A 21941-nucleotide genomic window follows, 5' to 3' on the forward strand; every position below is an offset into this window, starting at 1 on the left:
TTAAAATAAACTTTACTAAAATATGTATTTTATTATTCTGAGTTCAGGCATACTAAATTCAAATTTCTACCATGTTCCCGGAGTCAGTTAGGATTATAAGCATGTAATGATCTAGCTGCTCATTCTGGCCTATGAGAACAGGTAGCCTTCAATAGTGAAAAACGAAAATCGCTGTAATTCACTATTAGAACATGCTACACCCATCAGAGCATGTCCTACCGTATACTTACAATGCACCCTGCCCGTGGGCCTGCCATAGGGGTGTCTACCATGAAGCAAAGGGAAGGTTTAGGGACTGGCAAGTGGGTGCACTTGGCCAAGTCGACATGGCAGTGCTAGACTGCCCACAGGCCTTGCAATGGCTGGCCTGAGACACACTTTAAAAGCTGCTTCTGTGGGTGGCACAACCAGTGCTGCAAGCCCACCAGCAGCATTTGATTTACAAGCCCTGGGCACACATGGTGCACTGTACTAGGTCCTGACAGGTACATCAAATAACCCAATCATGGAATAACCAATTCGTACATTAATTTAACATAGGGAGCACTTGCACTGTGGCACTGATTAGCAGTGACACAGTGCCCAAAGCATAAATCCAGCAAAAACATATCAAAACAGAGGAGGCAATCAGTCAGAAATGGAAGGGAGACTCACGCCAATGATGTCAGGTCTAACATATATTATATTTCAGTTCTTTTTTCAGGCAAGAGATCTAATTGGTGGATTTCTCGATCAAAGAAATTAGTTTTGTCTGGATCCCGCCTTTGACAGATTTCATTTTGTTTTAAAATATTCATGCTAAAAGCAATATATAATTAGTACTATTTTGTAAAAAATAATGGTAAAACTCACTTGTCAGGAAGTTTTATGTGTGGGAAAAAAATCACTCTGTAGGAACCCTAGATCCAATGATATTAGCTGTAGTGCCTCAATTAACAAAAAGAATATGCCCAAGTTAGAGTTTAATTACCTTTTTCAATATTGTATCAATGCATTTTCTCAAAGGGTGATTGTACTTGATGCTTTCATTCACTTTACGAACTTCCTGCGAAACAAACATGCAAGACTGTTAAACGAAAGTACTGTTAAATGAAAGTTAAATGAGAGGTAGTTCAAATTTTCGACGCCTTGTCAGGGGTAGTAAGCGCTATATAAATGCAATTTAAATATTCCAATGCAAATATCAACTGTTGCAATCTCACTAGTCACAAAATTAAAACTACTCCAGTGAACTGCACTCTCCCCTACTGTACAACTAAGGTTAATAAAACTACAAATAAAAAACTTTTTTAATTTCATGGAGATCACTTTTGAACACCCGCTGGTGGAAGAGGCTAATAAGATATCACAAGTACAAAATAACCTGCATAGTTCTCAGAAGGGATATGACATGGGCTCAGCTATATTTTACAGTGAGTCACCTGTAGATACTTTCAGAGACTTTGAGGTTCACTTAAACCAGGGGCAGGAGGATTGCTGGGCTACTGACGGATCCTTTTTATGAGGCAGGGAACTTATTTCACTAAACTGCTTCCGTAGAGGCCATGGATGTCTTTTTCTCAACAAAAAGACTTAACAGGGAAGCATGTTGTTGCCACCCACTCTACACTGCTTTAGTTTGTTTTTTTTTACAAACAAACCCATTTGTGTCTGAAATTGAAAACAAACAATAACCCTGCCACCGAGACTATTTTCTCCTTGTGCATGTTCATTTTCTCTATCTGGGTTCCCAATACCTTGCTTGGTAGACCCAGATAGGGATAGATAGGGAAAATGTGCATTGCCCCAAATAAGGCAGACTTCCCACTGCAATAAAGAAGTCAGCCTTGTGGCAGATAGGACACCACTAATGGCTGTGTGTCAACACATATTCCACAGCGCATAGAAACCTTTTGGTAAACTGAGAGTTTGACTACTTACAGAGAGGAAGTCTCTTTATGAGTGGATCTAGGTAAAAACCTGGGAAATGGGAATAAGCAAGGTCATTTGCGTAAATGCATCGATTGCAGATCCTCCATTTCCAGTCACTGGCATCAGAAATATCTGGGGTGGAACACATCAGCAATACAACTTTTTGGTATAACCCCAATGCAACTGATACCTACAGTTACAGGCTGGATCAGGATTACTAATCCCCTAATAATGAGAACTTTCAGGAGTCTTGACTCAATCAAGGCAATACTTCAGAGGCTTTGAATGATTTACTACCAAAAAGTACATGTTGTAAAAGTAAAACATCCCAGTTTCATTCAAAAAAGTAGTGCCGGAAAAAATGATTTTTAATTGGGGATGTCAAAAAGATTTTTTACCATACTCCTGATCACCTAGACGCAAGCATTTATCTAACACCTCCCCCCCGAACCCCCTTCCTACTGAAAGCGTATTTTATGCGTGTAAGCAGGCAAACTTGAAAATCAGGTTTAGGTGCAGCTTGCGAGGAACGAGTACATATTTGGCAGAAATTATAATGACATGGTATTATATAGCTAATTATATGACACAAATAGAAGTCTTTGTTACGTCACATATTTCATTACTTCTATTAGCTGCTAGGTAACATGCAACACTGGCAACTGGAAAGTGAGATCAGCGTCAAAATGCTTTGGACTGCAAGAAAATTAATGTTAAGTAGGTGGTTAAGCTTAATACATCCTGCATCGAATAGCACAGTGTTAAATGCTGGAACAAAGATTTTTCACTGAGTTATGGATTTACAATTGGTAACAATATTACAAAACCGCAGCCACTCTCACCTCCATAACATCTTCTAAGGTCTCTTCTGCATCTGCTTTCTCAGTCATTAATTTGGCAGCCTTGAAATAAGTCTTCATCAGGAGGTACCCTCTTCTGGCTCCGTACCAATATGATCGAGGGATTTCCACCAAGCCATATCCCAACAGCAACACAAGCAAGAAAAGACCCCAAGTATTGGCAGCAGCAATGGCAATAGTCCGAAGCTGGTACCTAATGCACACAAATGTTTTCACTTTTTACAGTAAACCTAACAAAAACACGACTATCTAATATTAGGTTGTGTCCAGAACAACTATGAAGATACATTGCAAACATTTTGTAAATCAAAGGTAAAAGGCAAGTAGAATCGCCCTGTACTTCTGAAGGCTAGTAAAACACACATACACTCCCAAAATGATTATCATAAAGAAACATATTTCTTTTCAATAAACCAAAGATTGAGGGAGGGAGTGAAGTCACTCTTCACTACATCCTCAAAAAAGGTTTTTAGTGCAATACGGAAAATAAAAATAAATGTAGCCCAGATGTTTCCTGATACAATTCAAAGAACTTTACGGACTCTTACAAAAAAAAAAAAAACATAGCCTGGGCTGTCAACACCATAGCTAATGGTACAAAGTCTGGCAGAGTCCTTGTGTTCCCACTCTACTACCTACATTTACAGAGACTGCTGCCCAGGGACGACGAGGCGGAGGAAAAAGTGCAGGAAGAAAACATCTGTCAGGAATAAGGGCAGAGGCTGTGAGGGTAATGAATCTGGTGAATTATAAACAGGCCTCCCTTTGGCTCTGAGCTAGCCTGTAAGCGTGGGGACATCGTAGCTCAATAAAACTGGTCCTAAATGAATCTGGCATTACAGGGTGCGGATTAAGATTGTTTGAGCCCCGCCCCTAGTAGCGGGACTCTTCCCACCTAGACACCATGAGATGCCACTTTGCAGGTTGGCAAAGGTAGCCATTGAAAAGGAGGAGTCCCTACCCCCTCGTCAGAACACGAAAGCGTCAAAGAATTGGAGAGTAGTTACGTGCCTAGAGATAAGACAGCAATGCCAAAAACTGTGAGCAGTGCATGGCAGAGTAAGACCAATTCCACTTGAAGAAGATGGTTAGATGTGCCTTGAAGTAAGCCATTAGTCCTAAGAGAACCATAGAATACAGAACACTTCATAAATAGCAGTGATATCCATATATTGAAATATGTTATTTTTAAACAAGACTGAGCTGCACCCCGCTAGGCAGGGGAACATGGTAGCCCGCTAAAACGCTGGCTGCGAGCTCCAGTGCCTTCACCGTGCTGAGGCTTACTTACCGTATATGTAGACACGGTCCTCCTCGCCTTCCGACGAGCCGCCCGACACCAAACAGCCATTGCAACTGCAGCTACAATTTGCACAGTTTCTTCACCTAAGCAGAGCCTCCATACTGCCTCAGAGCTCCGATACGACCGATGCGTGGTAGCTCGGATTTGCTTCCAGGGCATAGGGGGAAGAGTCAGCACCTGTCCACCAGCAGTGAATCCCCTGCCAGGCGCCCAGAAGAGAGAAGTGGGAAAAGGTAGGTCAGTTACTTTACCTATGACCCCCAACAGAAGGTCTGAATCCTCGAGCTACCAGGAAATTAAAGTCATCTGTTTCTAAAAAGGTAACTGAGCAGGCACCTTAGTCATCTAGTAAAGAGGAGGCGTTAGCAGTCACAGAGGGGCTCTTACCTGATTCCTCCACGCTTGTCTCCTACAGTGTACGAAAAAATAGGTATACTCTGAGAAATGCAAAGTTTGTGGGGGGAGAATCACAGGAAAATAGAGTGACCCAGAATTAATGCACCATAACAACTGCCCCGGGGGTCAGTTTGGGAGGAGCACGATCCCAAATACCCACACAAGTATCCTCTCGGAAGACCGCCAAAAGGGGTACCAAGCCTATGGTATCATTTACCAGGAGTTCGGGAGAGAGGGTCAAAATCACCCCTTCACTAAGATCATAATTTAAGATCAAGAGTACCGAAGGGTCTCAGTCTAACCAGATTAGGTCCTGCCTAATGGAGCCTCTCCAACCCGCCCCCGAAGGTGAGCCCGAGTTACTCTCAGAAAACCGCTTCTCTCCCCTACTGTGCGATAAGCTGCTCCATAGCCCCTCCATGGACATCTTGCCACCGACCCCCCCAGATAGGTGTAGGATTAAATCATGTTCTTACGAATACTGAAAATCTATAGGGGAAGGCAGGAAACGGGCAGAGTATAGAGGGTCTATGCGTATCAGGAAAGGAACAAGAAATGCCTGATATGGAGGTTACTCAGATTCTTCTCTCCCTATCAAATTACATAAAAGAAGAATTTGATGTCTCAGAGCAGAATCAAACCAAAAAACAAGCAGCATGTGAGGGATTGGAGGAGAAATTGGTCGAAATCACCGAAAGACTTCTCATCATGGAAGCCTCTCTGGGGTCGTTGCAAGAGGGGGTAAAAACTAATCAGAAAGAGATAGCGGCTTTGAAGACAGGGGAAAAGGAGCTGAGAGACAAACTTGGAGTGCTGGAAAACAATTCAAGACAGAACAATCTAAGGGTCCTGGGGGTGCACAGACATAATATCGACTCCAAAATATCGTTTGGACAGAATATCGAGTTTTAAATATCGTTTGGAGAAAATATCGACTAGACAGAATATCGACAGCCAAAATATCGTTTTTAAGGTAAGTGAAGTAATATCGACTGTAAATAATATAGACAGTGAAAATATCCAAGTATATAATCTAGATAGTAAAAAATATAGTTTTTTAAATAATATTTAATTATTTATAGTGTTTTTATGTTATATGTGTGAAAAGTGTCTTTTTATTTTATAATTATTTTTAATTAATGATTTTTTTTAATTATTGTGTAATTTTATTCTGTAGCGGGTTGTGGGTTTATAGGGGAATAGGGTGGGAAGTAATTTAATTATAATTAATTAAATATGTAAATTTGTTAATTGGTAGTAATAATTAATTAATTGGTAATTAAATAATATATGTTAATTATTTAAAATTTAATTGGTAATTAATTTAATTTAATTGATTAATTGCTAATTATGTAAATTAAAATAATGTATTTTCTGTAGCGGGTTGTGGGTTTATAGGGGAATAGGGTGGGAAGTAATTTAATTATAATTAATTAAATATGTAAATTTAATAATTGGTAGTAATATTTAATTAATTGTTAATTAAAAAATATTTGTTAATTAATTAAAATGTAATTGGTAATTAATTTAATTTAATTGATTAATTGCTAATTATGTTAAATTAAAGGGGTATTTTTAGGGTTCAGGGTCAGTTTTTAGTTTTTGGGTAAAGGGGTATTTTTAGGGTTCAGGGTCAGTTTTTAGTTTTTGGGTAAAGGGGTATTTTTAGGGTTCAGGGTCAGTTTTTAGTTTTTGGGTAAAGGGGTATTTTTAGGGTTGAGGGTCAGTTTTTAGTTTTTGGGTAAAGGGGTATTTTTAGGGTTCAGGGTCAGTTTTTAGTTTTTGGGTAAAGGGGTATTTTTAGGGTTGAGGGTCAGTTTTTAGTTTTTGGGTAAAGGGGTATTTTTAGGGTTCAGGGTCAGTTTTTAGTTTTTGGGTAAAGGGGTATTTTTAGGGTTGAGGGTCAGTTTTTAGTTTTTGGGTAAAGGGGTATTTTTAGGGTTCAGGGTCAGTTTTTAGTTTTTGGGTAAAGGGGTATTTTTAGGGTTGAGGGTCAGTTTTTAGTTTTTGGGTAAAGGGTTATTTTTAGGGTTCAGGGTCAGTTTTTAGTTTTTGGGTAAAGGGGTATTTTTAGGGTTGAGGGTCAGTTTTTAGTTTTTGGGTAAAGGGGTATTTTTAGGGTTCAGGGTCAGTTTTTAGTTTTTGGGTAAAGGGGTATTTTTAGGGTTCAGGGTCAGTTTTTAGTTTTTGGGTAAAGGGGTATTTTTAGGGTTCAGGGTCATTTTTGGGTTTTTGGGGTACATATACAATATTGCCTATTATTTAATTAAATTTTGTTACTATATATATATATATGTTTAAAGAAATATGATTAAAAAAATATTATTTTTTTACTTTCATTAATTATTTAATTATTAAAAGTTATTTTAAGTATTGTTAATTATATTTTAGTAATTAATTTTTTATATTAATGTAATTAAACATTGTTTTTAGAAAAGTCGATATTTTTTACAACGATATTTTTGTAAACGATATTTTGTACTCGATATTTTTGTACTTACCTGTTTGTACATACAAACTCGATATTTTGGTTGTAGATATTTTTTCCTCGATATTTTGGGTAGTCGATATTTTGGTAGTCGATATTATTTCAGTGATCCGGTCCTGGGCATTCCGGAAGGCAGTGAGGGAGGAAATTTAAAGAATTTTGTAGTGGATCTGCTGACAGAATTCTTCCCAGAAGCAGTAAAATTTGACCTAGAAAACGACATCCAGATGGTACACTGTGATCCTTTTAGGAAATCCCTGGACAAATGAAAGACTAGGAAAATTCTGATAAATTTCCGCACTTATACAATCAAGGAGCTAATCCTCTCAGCTGCTCTTAGAGGCAAACAGTTTAAAAGACAGGATTGGTCCTTCAAGATTAGATCAGATATCACCAAGGTTACTCAAACTCGTCAATGGGAATTAGGAAGGTATATCCAGGATTGGAAGGCTTTAAGGGAAACGGCACAACTGAAATTTACGGCGACCCTTAGAATAATGTGGAACAACAGAATGAACAACGTGAGAGAGGTATCCACGGTAGAAAACTTGATTGTTAAGATTAAGTCACATAAAGTTTCCTAATAGCTCTAAATTATTCTATAGGGCGGAGGTACGGAGTTCAAATAGGGTATGTGGGAATACCCAGACAGGATGTAGGGAGGGTTCCCTAGGGTGGGAGGGGGAGGATGGGACACAGACATTTTTACATTTTATAGTTTGAGCACAGGGTGGGGAAAAAAATATATGGTCCTCATAGATATAAAGGGAAAGAGCACTGTCATGGAGAGGGAGGGCTGAAGATTATCGCCTCAAAGGAAAGGGTAGGAATGGCTAGTAGTCTAAAAATACCTTCTTGGAATGTCAATAGCCTAAGGGTAAATTCTAGAAGAAGAAAGATTCTGGAGTTCCTCAGACTCTCAGGCAGTGACGTTATCCTATTACAGGAGACACATTTGTGTCCCGAAGAATGGCAAGAAGTCTTAAAGAGGAATAGATGGATTTTGCACCTTGTGTGTTCAAATTAGTCCTGTAATGTGAAGGGAGTGGCAGTCGTATACAAAAAATCGTCTCAAGCTAGGCTGGAGGGTTCCATGACTGATAGTAGGGGTGGGATGGGCAATAAGCTATGTTGAGATCAGTAACATAGGTTATGCTTTTGTGGCCTATTATGGCCCAAATATTGCTGATCCCGCCCCACTTATGGAATGATATGAACAGCTTCTCATTACAAAACACCATATCATTTTGGGAGGGGATTTGAATACATTGCTGAATCCAGTTTTCGATAAATCTACCCCCAGGCAGAAGTAAACTCCCCCAAAATTAGGGATTTTGTTCACCATCTGATAAAAAAATCTAGCTCTGGTGGATATTTGGAGAGTGAAAGTAGGACAGGAGAGAGGGTATACTTTGCAGAATAAAAAGTTGGCCCACTCATGCAAAAATTACTTTTTCTTGACTCACCAGAACCTAAACAATAACATTCTCACAGTAACTCATCAACCGTCACACTTATCTGACCATGGGGCGTTTAAATTGGAGATTCTGGTCAAGGCCCCGCTAGTACAGACAAGGTGGACTTTAGATATAACCTTATTAGTGGATGCAGAAGTATTAAGATCTCTGAAAGAGGAAACTGTCTTCTTTTTTAAACAAAAAGCACACTCTGCTCCACCACACCTTGTCAGGTACTCTTATAAAGCGTATCTCCGTGGGAAATTAATTAGTAGAGCTGCATATAAGAATAAGGTGGGGAAGAACAAAGTAAGGGAATATGAACAGGACCTTGAAGAAATCCAGGGAAACTAGCAGAGAGTGCATCTGTCCAAACTTCAACAAAAGAGGAGCTACAAAACAAATTGACAGAAGCAAAGGGGATTTATCAGATTATCTAGAGGGACTAGTGAAACAGAGGTGGGAAGCTAGTAGGCTGGCGAATCATAAATATGGGGAAGGATGCGGGAAGATGCTAGCATGGAAAGCAAGACCAGATCTGATTAGAAATGACATAAGGACAGTAATAAATAGCAAAACAGGAAGTAAGTGTATGGAAGAGAGCGCAATGAGGAAGCTTTGTGAGTTTCTTTCAGGAGTTTCTTTCAGGAGTTCTATACCGACAATATGGAAGGGTCACAACCGGAGATGAAAGATTGGCTAAAACAGGACAAACTCCCCGGCCTAAATATCATTCAGCAGACAGCTCTCAATCAAGAGATCTCTATTGCGGAAATAGATAGTATCATCAACAATCTAAAAAAGGGGAAAGGTCTGGACCCCGATAGCCTACCCAATGAGATATACAAAACCCTGAAAGAGGAAATCACTCCCTTCTTGGTAGGGATGCTTAACACTATATACACACAGCAAGCACCCCTTCCCCTCACATGGAGTGAAGCAGTGATTACTTTAATACTCAAACCAGATAAGGACCCGAAAAAATTTGAATCTTACAGGACAATTCATCTGCTAAATGCAGAACACAAAATTTACTCACAAGTCCCGGCTAAACGATTGAATAAGGTCCTAGGAGATGTAATAGGCACAAACCAGAAGAGCTTCATGAAGGGGAACAGCTCTATGATCGGACTTAAGACCTGGTGTGTGTGATAGATGTAGCCCCTGTGACGGGGTCCAGTTTATCTGTCATTATGGTTGATGTCGCCAAGTCCTTTGATAGAGTTAGTTGACCCTATCTGTACAAAGTGATAAATCAAAATGGTCTTGGTGGTAATTTCCTCCATGCTGTCCAAGGTATATTAGCTGCCCGCACAGCATAAATACTGATCTACGGCTCCCTAACCACTAGTCTTAGGATAAATACGGGACTCGTTAAGGCTGCCACTTTCACCGCTGTTGTTTAATTTGTATTTGGAGCCTCTTGCATGGAGATTAAGAGTAGGCCAAAGAATCCTCTCATTTCAGCATGTGGACTGGTATAGGAAAGAGGCCCAATATGCAGATGACCTGATAATCTATACAGCCAATTTGGAGACATCTTTACCAGTAGTCATGGAACTAGCGGGCAACTTTGGGCGAATCTCGGGCTATCTAGTCAATGAAGATAAGACAGACTATGTCGTGGAAAAACCCTGTCCCCATCCACCTTAAACACTTGGATAAGACAGAGATCAGATACCTAGGAGTACGAGTCACAAAACACTTGGACAAAATTGCGGATATCAACTTCACTCGACTTATGCAAGAGATTAAAAAACCTTTGCAAAGTTGCGCTCCCCTTCCGCTCTCCATTCTAGGGAGGGCTAACCTAGTTAAAATGACAATTCTCCATAAATTTACTTTTATTTTAAACACTCTTCCTTTGTTCTTTAAGCCGGCATGGTTTAAAAAATGTCATGAGAAACTCAGTAGTTTTAATTGGTGCAGCAAGAGTGTGAGAATCTCCTGGAAAAACCCAGGAAGAAAAAGCTGGAGGGGGGGAATAGCACTCCGGGATTTCCACCTGTATTACTGGGCCTTTTAAAAAAAAAAAAAAAATACTAGGTGACTGCTGATGGCCCCCCAGGACATGCTGATGAGATACAGGGTTCTAATAAGCAACTTAGGAAAAGAAGGCAAAGGTTGTTTTATTTAAATTTGGCCATGCTAAATTTTTCCCAAAAATGTAATTTAAGACCCTAATTCCAACATGCAGAATTTGGATTCAGGTAAAAAAAAAGTCTAGAGAGTCCATACTACCAGCTGCATGGCACCAATCTGGAACTCTCCAGGGACCCAGTTATGTTTGAAGGGCAGCCTGGCCTCCCTACTGGTAAACGCTGGTCTACTAAGATGGGGTCAACCCGCGGAGGAAGGCATGCTACTAACATGGGCTACCCTTGGTAAGACCACAGATTTCAACGTATCCAGATTAAAATACTACCAGTTGGACAGTTGGTCGCAATCCCTGTCAAACCTCGGGGTGGATTTGGAGGTCGAGAAGGATTTAGTGAAGACGCAAACCTACAGGAAGGACATCTCAATGTTTTACTGGGCACTGGTACAAGGGAACGATGGCGGGGGACCCTGGCCGAGGAAATCTGGAAGCTGGACATGCCAGGCTGTGATATACAAAATTCATGGCAAGTATCTGCTGCTATACTATGTGCTTCAGTAACCTTGGCACCACTAAGGAGGAATCATTTGTTTACCATATACAGGGACTACTGTTTTCCCAAGAAGCTTGCCATGATGCGAGGAAATAAAAGAAGATGCTGCCTGAAACGTCAATTGGAGAACGCAAATGATATACACACTGTTTTGGCAGTGTTCAGCTATCCAGCCCTTCTGGCGAGATGTGAGTAAAGTATTAAATACAATCCTGGGTCTTGACATTGAGGTAAGCATTCATTTGGTTATATTTGGAGTACGGCAGGCAGATAAAACTGTCTTGGGGAAAAATATCACATCTTTGCTTTTTACTTTATTAACCACCGCATGCAGGGAAATTTGCCTAAAGTGGGTCTCTGTACTCCCCCCTGCCTGTGCGGACTGGTTAAGCTTTTCAAGACACATAGCTAGATTAGACTGCCAGATGGGTTCGTTCAAGAAAGAAAAAATGTGGGCCTCCTTTATTTCACTTGGTCTCTGATATTACCACTCCCAGTAAATTTTTTAGGGGAATGTGAAGTTACTTTTCCTCTGGGTTGCTTATGTCCGCCTACTCCAATGATTAAGACAATCTCAATGAGTTGATGAGATTAATGGTGTCAACCATTAGACTTCTCATCAACTGCGAGTAGGAAAAGGCTGGCTCCCGGTTGCACAGATCTTGGAAGGTGCGTGTCGTTCAGATCGTTCAGACCTTCGGTTAGATCTCGCTCGTCTTTGTCAAATATGAGGACTATAAAAAAAAAAGACTGAGCTGCATATCAGCTGCACGTGCCCCTTCTTAGTTAGTTTACCAACATCAGAGGTGAGACGCCGTACTGAAAAGTAGAATGCCTGAGGTGGGTCCCACTCCAAAGCAAGTACATGAAGTTAAACCTGAGGCATTTGCAATAGTGCCTACCCTCCGTGAACAGAACAGGTTTGTGGCTATAGAAGGGTCAGGGACTGAAAGTTCTGAGATAAAATCTGGATCAACAGCATCAGAAGGTGATATAGAGGAAAAACCAGTAGTTCCCATGAGGCACAGGGTCAAGACTGATTTGCATATGGCTGGGTCTAAACTGGGGTGGCATGGTGAGCAAAAGAATGATGGATTTAACCAAGATCTCCTGACTGGGGGTGAATGTATGATTTATTCAGCATTCTGTCCATCATTTGTTTGCGTAGCACTTTTCACCCTAAGTGGGATGGGTATGCCCAGACGTGGGTCCCTTGCTCACTGGGCCACTGGATGCATGCATGCTAGCCTGGCTGATGAAGGGTAATACCCAGAAACCGGTCCCAGGTTTTTTCCGGTCCAGGGAGACCTGGCTTGGCAGTTCGGTGTAGACTGTTCCCATGAGGCACAAGGTCAAGACTGATTTGCATATTCCTGGATCTAAACTGGGGTGGCATGGTGAGCAAAAGAATAATGTATTTAACCCAGATCTCTTTACTGGGGTGAATGTATGATTTAGTCAGCATTCTGTCCATCATTTGTTTGCGTAGCACATAGGGACCCCACAGGCAGGAAATAAACTGAAGTAACTCAAATGCATGAAAAACTAACGCTACACTTGGACTGCTAACCAAAAACTACTATGACCAGGACTGGACTGTGAAGTGTTAGATGGAGGGAGAGGAACCACAGCTAAATGAATGCAAATGGACATAGGCCAGAAGTATATAGAGTGGGTAGAAATATGAATGACTTTCATAAGGTGACTGGAGGCCTTGGGGTAAAAGATGTTGCCTGAGGAGTCAGTTCCAGAGATTTTCAATGACCTGGACATGGGCCAAAAAGAAGACAAGAGTTTCCAGTTATGCTTTGAAGTTGCTCAAATTCCTGAAAACCCTGAGAGTGCAGATCTCTTGCTAGAAAACCTTACCACTAGCAGTGGCTGGCAGAATAGCAACGGCTAAAATGATCATGCTACCCCACCTCTTATATTATGTTGCCAATCTACCAGTGGCGATACCAGTCAAGGCTTTCAAGTATCTGGATATGCTACTAAGAGATCTGATATGGAGTCTGAGCAAGCTATGGGTGGTGTTAGAGAAGTTGGAGGAGTGTGACAGTATGGGTGCTCCCGAATTAGGGGGGTATCATTTGGCAGCACAGACACAGTGAATAGCTTGAATGATAATTGGCTACAATTTTACAAAGGTGAGGGAAGGTCAGATTTAGAGCAGATTATCTTGCAGCATAGCCTGCTACTGCCAAAAGCAAAAGAACATCTGACGTCACTTTGACTGGGAAAGACAGACGCCCAAGGTTGGCAAACCGTAAAATTCTAGCACTTATGTTTGCGGACGATACGCTGCTACTCTCTAAATCACCCATGGGTATGCAGTGGGTACTTGAGGAATTCAGTGCTTTTTGCAGGAAGAGGGGACTGGAGATGAATCTCCAAAAAACAAAATACATGGTTTTCCATGCTAATACCACCAATTGCCCACACCCTCAATTGGATGGCAGGGCCCTAGAGAGGGTGTCCATTTTTGATTATCTGGGGATTACACTTAAAGATAAGATGGACTGGGAGACACAAGTAAAGAAAGCTCATTTAAAATTGATTCAGTCTACAGGGGGAATTTTAAAAATACACAAAAATTGTTCTCAGAAAGTGATAGGTCCACCAGCAGAAATGTACAAAACAAAGGCTAGGGGAGCTTCACTATACGGGGCAGAACTATGGGGTCATTATTTCTCAGGCAATTGCTGAGCCTCCCTAGGAGCACTCCACTAACACCACTTAGGATGGACTTGGGGATTGGTCCCATAGCCGATGTAGTCGCCTTTAGACCACTTCTATATTGGCGCCGTCTCTGGAGCACAACAGAGCTAGTCAACTACAGAGAGGAATTGAAGGATGTCATGACCCTCCTGGGCACAAGGATCTTACCATGGTTAATCCATAGCAGGAATTCTTGCCAGGCATTAGGGAGGGCAAACATGTGGTCAACACCCGAAGAGATCTGCCCCACAATTCTCAAAAAGGCTTTACTTGTCTCCTACAGAGAATATAAATTGGCCCAATTATGCCAGCGGACCAATTCAAGCAGCTTGACCTCTAGATTTCTGGATTTCAAACAGCAATACAAGTTGGAGTTGGCACTTGATAGTATCCAACCACTCTTGGGAAAGAAACTGTTCCTCCAATTTAGACACGGGGCGCTTCCGCTTCGAGCATTTATCAATAACTGGCAGGGAGCACTCAAACTTGATACAGTTGAAGAAACAGAACAACATGTTATTTTCTTCTGCCCCGCCTATAATAGGCCAAGATCTAAGTGGGTATTCCAGCTCTGCAGAAATTTGGGGATTAGATACCACACTGAGGTCTTTAGGCTCCTCAAATACGAAACAGACACACTATTTGTGTTTGCTATTTCCAGGTTTCTTTATGCGATGTGGTGTATTCGTAGGGGCATTTTAAAGAAAAAGAATATAGAAAATCCTTAGCTCCCATTGCCATCAAAATGTTGCTATGTTACGCCTGCACGTTTTTACTGCTTGAATATTGTTCCGTAAATTATTTTCTCTTGGGTTGTTTTCTCTTCTAAATGTTTTATATCTCAATCGTTTTTAACATGTTTTTTAATATATGCCTTTGGGCTATCAGTTAAAGCTAGAAGCTTATTTATGTACCGATTGATTTGAGTCAATTATTATCATTAATAACATGGGATATTGTAACCCCTCTTGTGATTTAGAATACACATCCACTGTTGAATATTACCTGCACTATTTTAGTACTAAGAACTGTTAAGAGGGAGTGCACTCGATGCGGAGCCAGAAAATCTTGTACAATCTGGACTTGCACTCTTTTAAAAAAAAATGTTTTAATATAGCGGCAACGAACATTTAGTTTTACGATGACATTTTATTCTAACATCTGTACCTTTATTATTATATAAAATGTATTTGTATTATTTTATGTGCTTTTATGACAATATGGTCGAAATAAAGCTTTATTTGACTTGACTTGACTTTGGGAATTTAATCTCTGGAGCAAGATGCATTGTTTTCATGATGGGTCACATTTAGTTTTATTAGAAAGCTGATGTAGGCTGCAATCCCTTTAGCTAACATACCTATTTTCACGTCCTTTCCAGGCAAGTTACAGGCAGGGAACAGAAGTAAAAGGATGTCTTCCAATTTCACAAATAATTCGTAGTACAGCGCTTTGCCAAACACATGACAGTTAGTACAGTTCAGCCTACTTTGGAATCATTTACTTTCACCATTGAAGGCAGTCTGGAAGCCCTCTGCCACAATTGCTCACCCAGCGTCTCTGGACATTTCACAATTTCACTCAGTTTGAGGGTGGACCTCCAAAAACTGTGATTGGGTATTCAGGCTTAAAATTGTACATGACTTCCATCTAGGAGTCCAGCTTTCTGATGCTACCAGCCACACAGTCCTTGAAGAAAGTCGTATTCTGCAACACATTTTTGACTTTCCAGCACTTGAACCTTACTGTCTGACTTTGTTAAAGCGCATTTCATTCCTGCAGCCCAGCTACCAGATTCTCCATCTTCACCTCAAGTACTCCCATGAATATCCTGATGTTACTTATTTTTTCATTTACACCCTAATGAAGGGACAGAAACTTAGCATATCAACAAGTTCTCTCCTTTATTAACTTCTGAGTCTTTGTAAGACTCATTGGCCATCTCCTTGTCCTTTTTTTGGCTGTTAAGCCTTGAGGTATGAATAATTCCTCTTCGCTGTGCATCCACCTGTCAGCCGCTGTGAACAAGAACCAATCTCCATCCTTTAACATTCCAAAATACTCATGACTCATGTCTGGTATCTCCATATGTGAGGGGAGGGGTGCTCCGCTGAAAATGCAAAGTATATTCATATAAATAAAGCGCCCTTAGCCAGGCGAGGTACACTTTGAATCCAGATGTAGGTAAGAAAAGCCAATGATCGTGAGGTCATTGTCCCCTCACCCACACTTTCCACACATCTGCTCTTTCCTAGTTCAGCAAATATTTTCTTGTATGTCTGGTTCACATGCAACTATATTAGATGGCCCCTCTCTGCAAGTATTCCAACCATACAATCTCTCCTGGGTCTACTGATTCCAGCCCAGTGGTTTAGCTAGGAATGAGAGCCACTGACCTCACCCCTAACAGCTTCTCACCAGCACTTGCTCATTGGATGAAGACCGAGGAATTAATCTTTTCAGTGTCATCCCCAAGAGCAGTCCCCAAGGGAAAACACGCAGATCTGAAATTGTGAACTAGCTTTCAAATTCAAAATTCCTACACAATTGAAAAGAAGCCACCATGGAACCACACTGGCAAACAGTTAAGTGGGGCCCTCAACGTGAGCATTAAGTGAGCTCAAAGAGAAAGCAGTCATCTTTAACTTAGCTGGTCATGAACCCCACTCAATCAAGCAAACAGACTGTTTGAATAGAGAAAAACTGATGAATCACAAGGTAGGGATTGTGAAAATGTCAAGATATCTGAGGGAAAATCATGTAACCGTTTTATATGGTTTATTTATTGCCTAGGGTTAACATTAATTTAGGAGAAGAAGAAGTAGGAAGGATGAGATACTGGGGAGTCGATAACTTCCAGCAGGTAAACGTAATTTGAACAAACTGCGAAGAAGACAAACGTTTGCTTTTCATGTAAAAATTGTGAATAGAACATATTTTTGAAAAGATAGGTTTAGAAAACATACTACTGAAAGAATATTTTCAAAATAAACAAATTCTAAAAACACATTTTTGAACTTACTGAAATGTAGACAGTGACATTTAAACAAAATAGACAAACACATATCCATAATTATACAACTAACTGGGCATTTACTTGGCTACCACTACTTACCATTCCAGGTGATAGACAGGATTAACAGCAACATATATTAAAAGTGCTCCAAAGATTAACAGATATGTGCCATAATATATAGCATTTTCAATCAATGCCGTTTTTATCTTCCCTGTGATAGAGAATCCTCCTGATCGTGCATAGGACTGCATGAAAGGCAGCATAATCCTAGGAAAGAATAAAGTAGGACTTTCAACAGAAGTTTATTTAAAACAGAAACTAAAAACAAATTCAGAAGAATGTATTTGTTTATAGGAACAACCAATGTGTAATGTAAAATAACTAATGAAACAGATCGTTGTCAGAATAAGCAAAACCTTTACAAAGAGGACTTGGCTGAGAATCTCCTAAAACGGAACAGTTGCTTAACTGTAATCTTAGTTTTCTTTAATTGGATTCTCTAATGACATCATAAGCAATGCATTGTCCCACCCCAGAGCACTTTACAAAAAAAAATGCATATTATTTTCTAGAAGAGCTATTTTTTCTTTTTAAAAAAATAAAAAGTTGGCAGACCACTGTAGGCTATACATGCCAATTAAGTCATTTATTTGTTTTGGGAGTAGCCAATTTTGATTTAGAAAAGTCACTAGGGAAAAGGGCCAAAAACACTTTCATTACAACCTTTTAAAATAAAAGTGAGGGACAAGGCAAGCATTGTAGCATGCCGGCTTTTTTTAAAGTGCTTCTTGCTGGGGCTGCTGCTGTTCGAGGAGAGCCTGACAGCAAGGACCGGGGGCCGGACCAGCAGCAGCGGGGTAGATCCAGAGCCGGGACCGCAGCGCCTGCCACCCGGTGCAGCCCCGGACCCTCAGCGCCTGCCGGATCCAGCCCCGCCGGGACCCCAGCGCCGTCAGCAGGAAAGAACACGCCTTCCAAGATGTTGGGTCCACAGCTGTCTGCGGAGGTCCAGTGCAGTGCCACCATTGAAAACCTCAATGCCGCTGGGCAGTTCACCAAGCGTAAAGTGATGCGCAGTGCTGTGCTCACACTCGGCCGCAACGAGTTCCGGGAGATTGTCCTGCAAGTGAACGACGGAAAGTTACCCCAGAACTTTGTGCTGAGGCATATCAAGCTCTTCTCGCGCTTCCTGCAAGACGGGAAGGGCACCATCTTGCTGGTGCCAGAGAACATCCAGGTGCTGATTGCCAACTGCCCACCCAACAAACTCAAGCTCTTCATGAAGGCCTTGATGGTGAAGCATGAAGTGGATCAGAATGTGACCAAGCGAGTCAGTGACAGCATGCGCCTGCTCTCCGGCCTCCCGCGCACCTTTGAGACCATCAGTCCAATCCAGGCCAAGGATGTGCAACAGGCGAACGAGCAGAGGGCCAAGGCCAATGAGACCCAGTGAAGGCCAAGGGGCTTGGAAACAGAGGTGCCAATGGTCAACAGAAGCGAGGGAGAAGCGTGTCCTCAGAAACTTGTGCAGTCGCCAACCTGCGTCCCCCCAAAAAGCCCACCCTGACGATGCCTTCGAGGGTCCAGCTATCCAGTGAGCAGATGCTGGTCCTGAGCACGGTGCTCAGTGGCAAGAACGTCTTCTTTACGGGCAGTGTTGGCACTGGGAAGTCCTACCTTCTGAAGAGGATTGTGGGTTCCCTGCCACCCAAAAGCACCTATGCCACCGCCAGCACCGGGGTGGCCGCCTGCCACATCGGTGGCACCACGCTGCACGCCTTTGCAGGGATCGGCTCTGGGAAGGCCCCTCTCGATCAGTGTATTGAACTGGCGCAGAGACCCGGGGTGCGTCAGCATTGGATCAGCTGCCAGCACCTGATTATCGATGAAGTCTCCATAGTGGAGGGGGAGTTCTTTGACAAGTTGGAGGCTGTTGCCCGAGCGGTGCGCAGAAAGAATGAGTCATTTGGTGGAATCCAGCTGATCATATGTGGGGATTTCCTCCAGTTGCCCCCAGTCACCAAAACATCTGAACGAACCACGTTCTGCTTCCAGGCCAAGAGCTGGCAGAAGTGCATCCATCTGAACATGGAGCTGACCGCGGTCCGCAGACAGACGGACAAGACCTTCATCTCTCTTCTGCAGGCAGTCCAGCTGGGGAGGTGCACAGAGGAAATGACGTACCAGCTCACGCACACCGTCACCCACCGGATAGAGCGGGACGGCATCTTAGCGACACGACTGTGCACGCACAAGGATGACGTGGAGGTGACCAACGAGAGCCGATTGGCGCAGCTGCCAGGAGAGATGCACAGCTTTAAGGCATTGGACAGCGACCCAATGCTGGTGAAAACCATCAATGCGCAGTGCCCCGTTAAACGCCTTATCAAGCTGAAGGAAGGTACCCAGGTGATGCTTGCTAAGAACCTGGATGTGGGCCGGGGCCTTGAGAACGGTGCACGAGGGGTGGTAGTTGGCATTCAAGCTGAATCGAAAGGTTTGTCCAAAGTCCGGTTCCTTTGTGGAGTTACCGAAGTCATCAAGATGAAGCGCTGGGTGTTCAAAGCCCATGGGGGGATTTTTCTAACAAGTCAGCAGCTCCCTCTGAAGTTGGCGTGGGCCATTTCCATCCACAAGAGCCAGGGAATGTTGCTGGACTGCGTGGAGATCTCCCTGGCTCGAGTGTTTGAGAGCGGCCAGGTCTACGTAGCTCTGTCGAGAGCTCGCAGCCTCGAAGGACTACGGGTGATGGATTTTGACCCCAAGGCTGTGCGTGCCAATCCCCAGGTCTTGCAGTTCTATTCTCGACTTCGGAAGGAACGAGCTCTCACACAGACTTCTATTCAACAATACATGGAAGGAGGAGACAAGGAAAACAATCGGTCCAACTGGTAGCTCATCATTCGCGATTCCTGACCACAAACAAGAACTGCTTCTATCTAGCACTGACCAAACCTTGTATATTACTGTACAGATTTTATTTATTTTCAATAAATGCATTGTAGCAAGATAGGCTGCAGCCTAAAGAGGCTAGGAAACAGATAGTGCTCCTTTGAGGAATTAAACTCCACTAGTTTTAATCATGTCTTCTCAGTGACAGCTGCTCCAGTTATGTTTGATCAAAGACATTAGAAGGATCCCTGGGTTTACCCAGTAAGGATGCATTAGCCTTCTTATATCAGTGTGCTACGTAACAGACATTCTATCTAAAATAAAAGGACTGATTTGAGGTAGACAAACAGTTTATGAACAGAGTCAGACCAGCAAAAGCCATTTGTCTTACCAAGATAAGCCTAAATCCCCTCCTTACATCACAAGTTTGTAAAGATCTTTAAAGCTGGAGTGGAAGGATTCTAAATTTCATTTCTAACTTATCTGTATGAAACACATTGTATGGTTTGTGGGATAATAAGGCATTAATGTCACTAACAGTGCCACTAACAAAGCAGCCTTCCATTAAGCATGCTACAAGGTGGAATTAGAATTAAGTATCAGCAAATAGATTAAAAAGATTAGATTAAAAGGAACAGCTGTGAGTTCCAAAGGGGAAGAAGGAAAACCTTTTTAATGCCTTATAGGAAGAATTTCATTAGAAGGACCCTGAACAAGAGATTTGTGAAGAACGTTTCCTATAACCAGTGATGCAGCATGATGCACATTTAATGAAGAGAAATGCAATCCTGATCAGGCCTCTTCTTCACACTTAGTTGAAACAATGTGTATCCTCAATATTACAGATCTAGAACCTTTTTCTTTTGAAAGCATTGGAAGCACTGGTAGATGGGTGCTTGGCTTCCTTTATCATGATGATACAGTCCTGAGGCCATTCTATATTCATTCAAATCCCATACCGCAAAACTTCAAGAATGGTAAGCTGGGAATAGGATCTGGCCTCTGAGCTTTTAGAACAGATCTGGTCGGCATAAAAGCTTCCTGTGTGGTCACTTTGAAAGATGTAGAAGGTCAATGTACACCATTTGCCTGGCCAGTCTAGCACTATGGAGAGCATCCTTGCTACGGAGTAAGCCAGTTTGATAATTATGGATGGGATCAGGTGTATCTGATGATATGCATGCAGAAACTTCCCTAACCATTTGATCAATGAGAATTCTCCTTCTTCTCTGGTTGGTGGTACATGCAGGCAAAGTCTGGGTCTTTCCTGTTTTCTGCATCCATGAGCTGACCTAGTTGTAAATATTATAGGCGTCGAAGACATCATGTCGCACTTGCGATTTCCAGTAAAGATACTGCTAAGTGAACCCGCCATTGCATTTTGAATACCTGGAAAGTGAACTGCTATGATTTGCAAGTTTCTGGCTATAAACCATTTCCTTGCGCTTCAAGACATCAGTCTGGATTTGGGGTCCTCTTTCTTGTTCAGGTAATAGTTTGTTGTTGTTTTGTTGGTTTGAACAAGCAATATATTGGTCCTTTGTGCAGGGAGAAAGGTTCTGCGAGCCAAGTGGACTGCTCTAAACTCTAGTAGGTCGATACGGTACAAATTCTGTGGGACCATGTGCCTTCTATTAAAGAATAATTCATATGAACTTCCCGACTTACTACAGAGGCATCTGTTAAAATTGCCTGAGTCAGAATGTCTTGGTAATAAGGAACTCCTTCAAGAAGATTTTCTTCCTTACACCACCACAATAAAGACTGTATTGCTTACAACTGTTGGGAGTACTGGCACTACTGATAATTCAGACACTGCTGGGGAGTCCTCATGTGGAGACAAGCGTGAGGTATTAGAAAAATGCAGGATACCATGGAACTCAGGGGAAGAAGAGATCTGGAGAGCAGTTACTCGTGATGAATTCATAAAATGTTGAGACTGATAACAGTCTGCCCTCCTAAGTATATACTTTTGCCACCTGCATTTCCAGCACAGATTCCAGGTTGGGAATGTGGGAATGGACTGAACTGGTATTGAAGTGGACTTCAGATGGTTGACTTGTAAACCCAGCTTGCTCAGAGTTTTCAGGAAATGCAGCAAGACATGTTGAGCCATTGGAAGTCTTTATCAACATGTAATCTAAGTATGGGAAAACAAATATTCCTTTTCTTCTCAGATCAGTAGCTACCACCGCTATACACTTGGAGAAAGTCATTTGAAAATTTCAGGCTGAATGGAAGGATTTTGA

The 21941-nt window shown here is 41.9% G+C and overlaps 2 protein-coding genes across 3 annotated transcripts in view; one reads left to right on the plus strand and one right to left on the minus strand.

Annotated features, from left to right (window-relative positions):
- LMBRD2 (LMBR1 domain containing 2) overlaps window positions 1-21941 on the minus strand; it is a 636504-nt gene that overhangs the window by 412831 nt on the left and 201732 nt on the right. For both annotated transcript variants that reach the window (XM_078674947.1, XM_078674948.1), the window contains exons 5-7: window positions 16900-17067; window positions 2754-2964; window positions 971-1045 (exon numbers count right to left, since the gene is read on the minus strand). In XM_078674947.1, the coding sequence (XP_078531073.1) occupies window positions 971-1045; window positions 2754-2964; window positions 16900-17067 (454 nt within the window). The remainder of the gene's footprint in view (window positions 1-970; window positions 1046-2753; window positions 2965-16899; window positions 17068-21941) is intronic.
- LOC144819350 (ATP-dependent DNA helicase PIF1-like) lies at window positions 17736-19695 on the plus strand. Its single transcript, XM_078677288.1, is given in 2 exon segments — window positions 17736-18242; window positions 18245-19695. Coding segments are annotated over 2 exon segments (1914 nt in total). The 5' UTR covers window positions 17736-17779.

The sequence above is a fragment of the Lissotriton helveticus genome, chromosome 2_1 (assembly GCF_964261635.1).
Source record: "Lissotriton helveticus chromosome 2_1, aLisHel1.1, whole genome shotgun sequence".
NCBI lineage: Eukaryota > Metazoa > Chordata > Amphibia > Caudata > Salamandridae > Lissotriton > Lissotriton helveticus.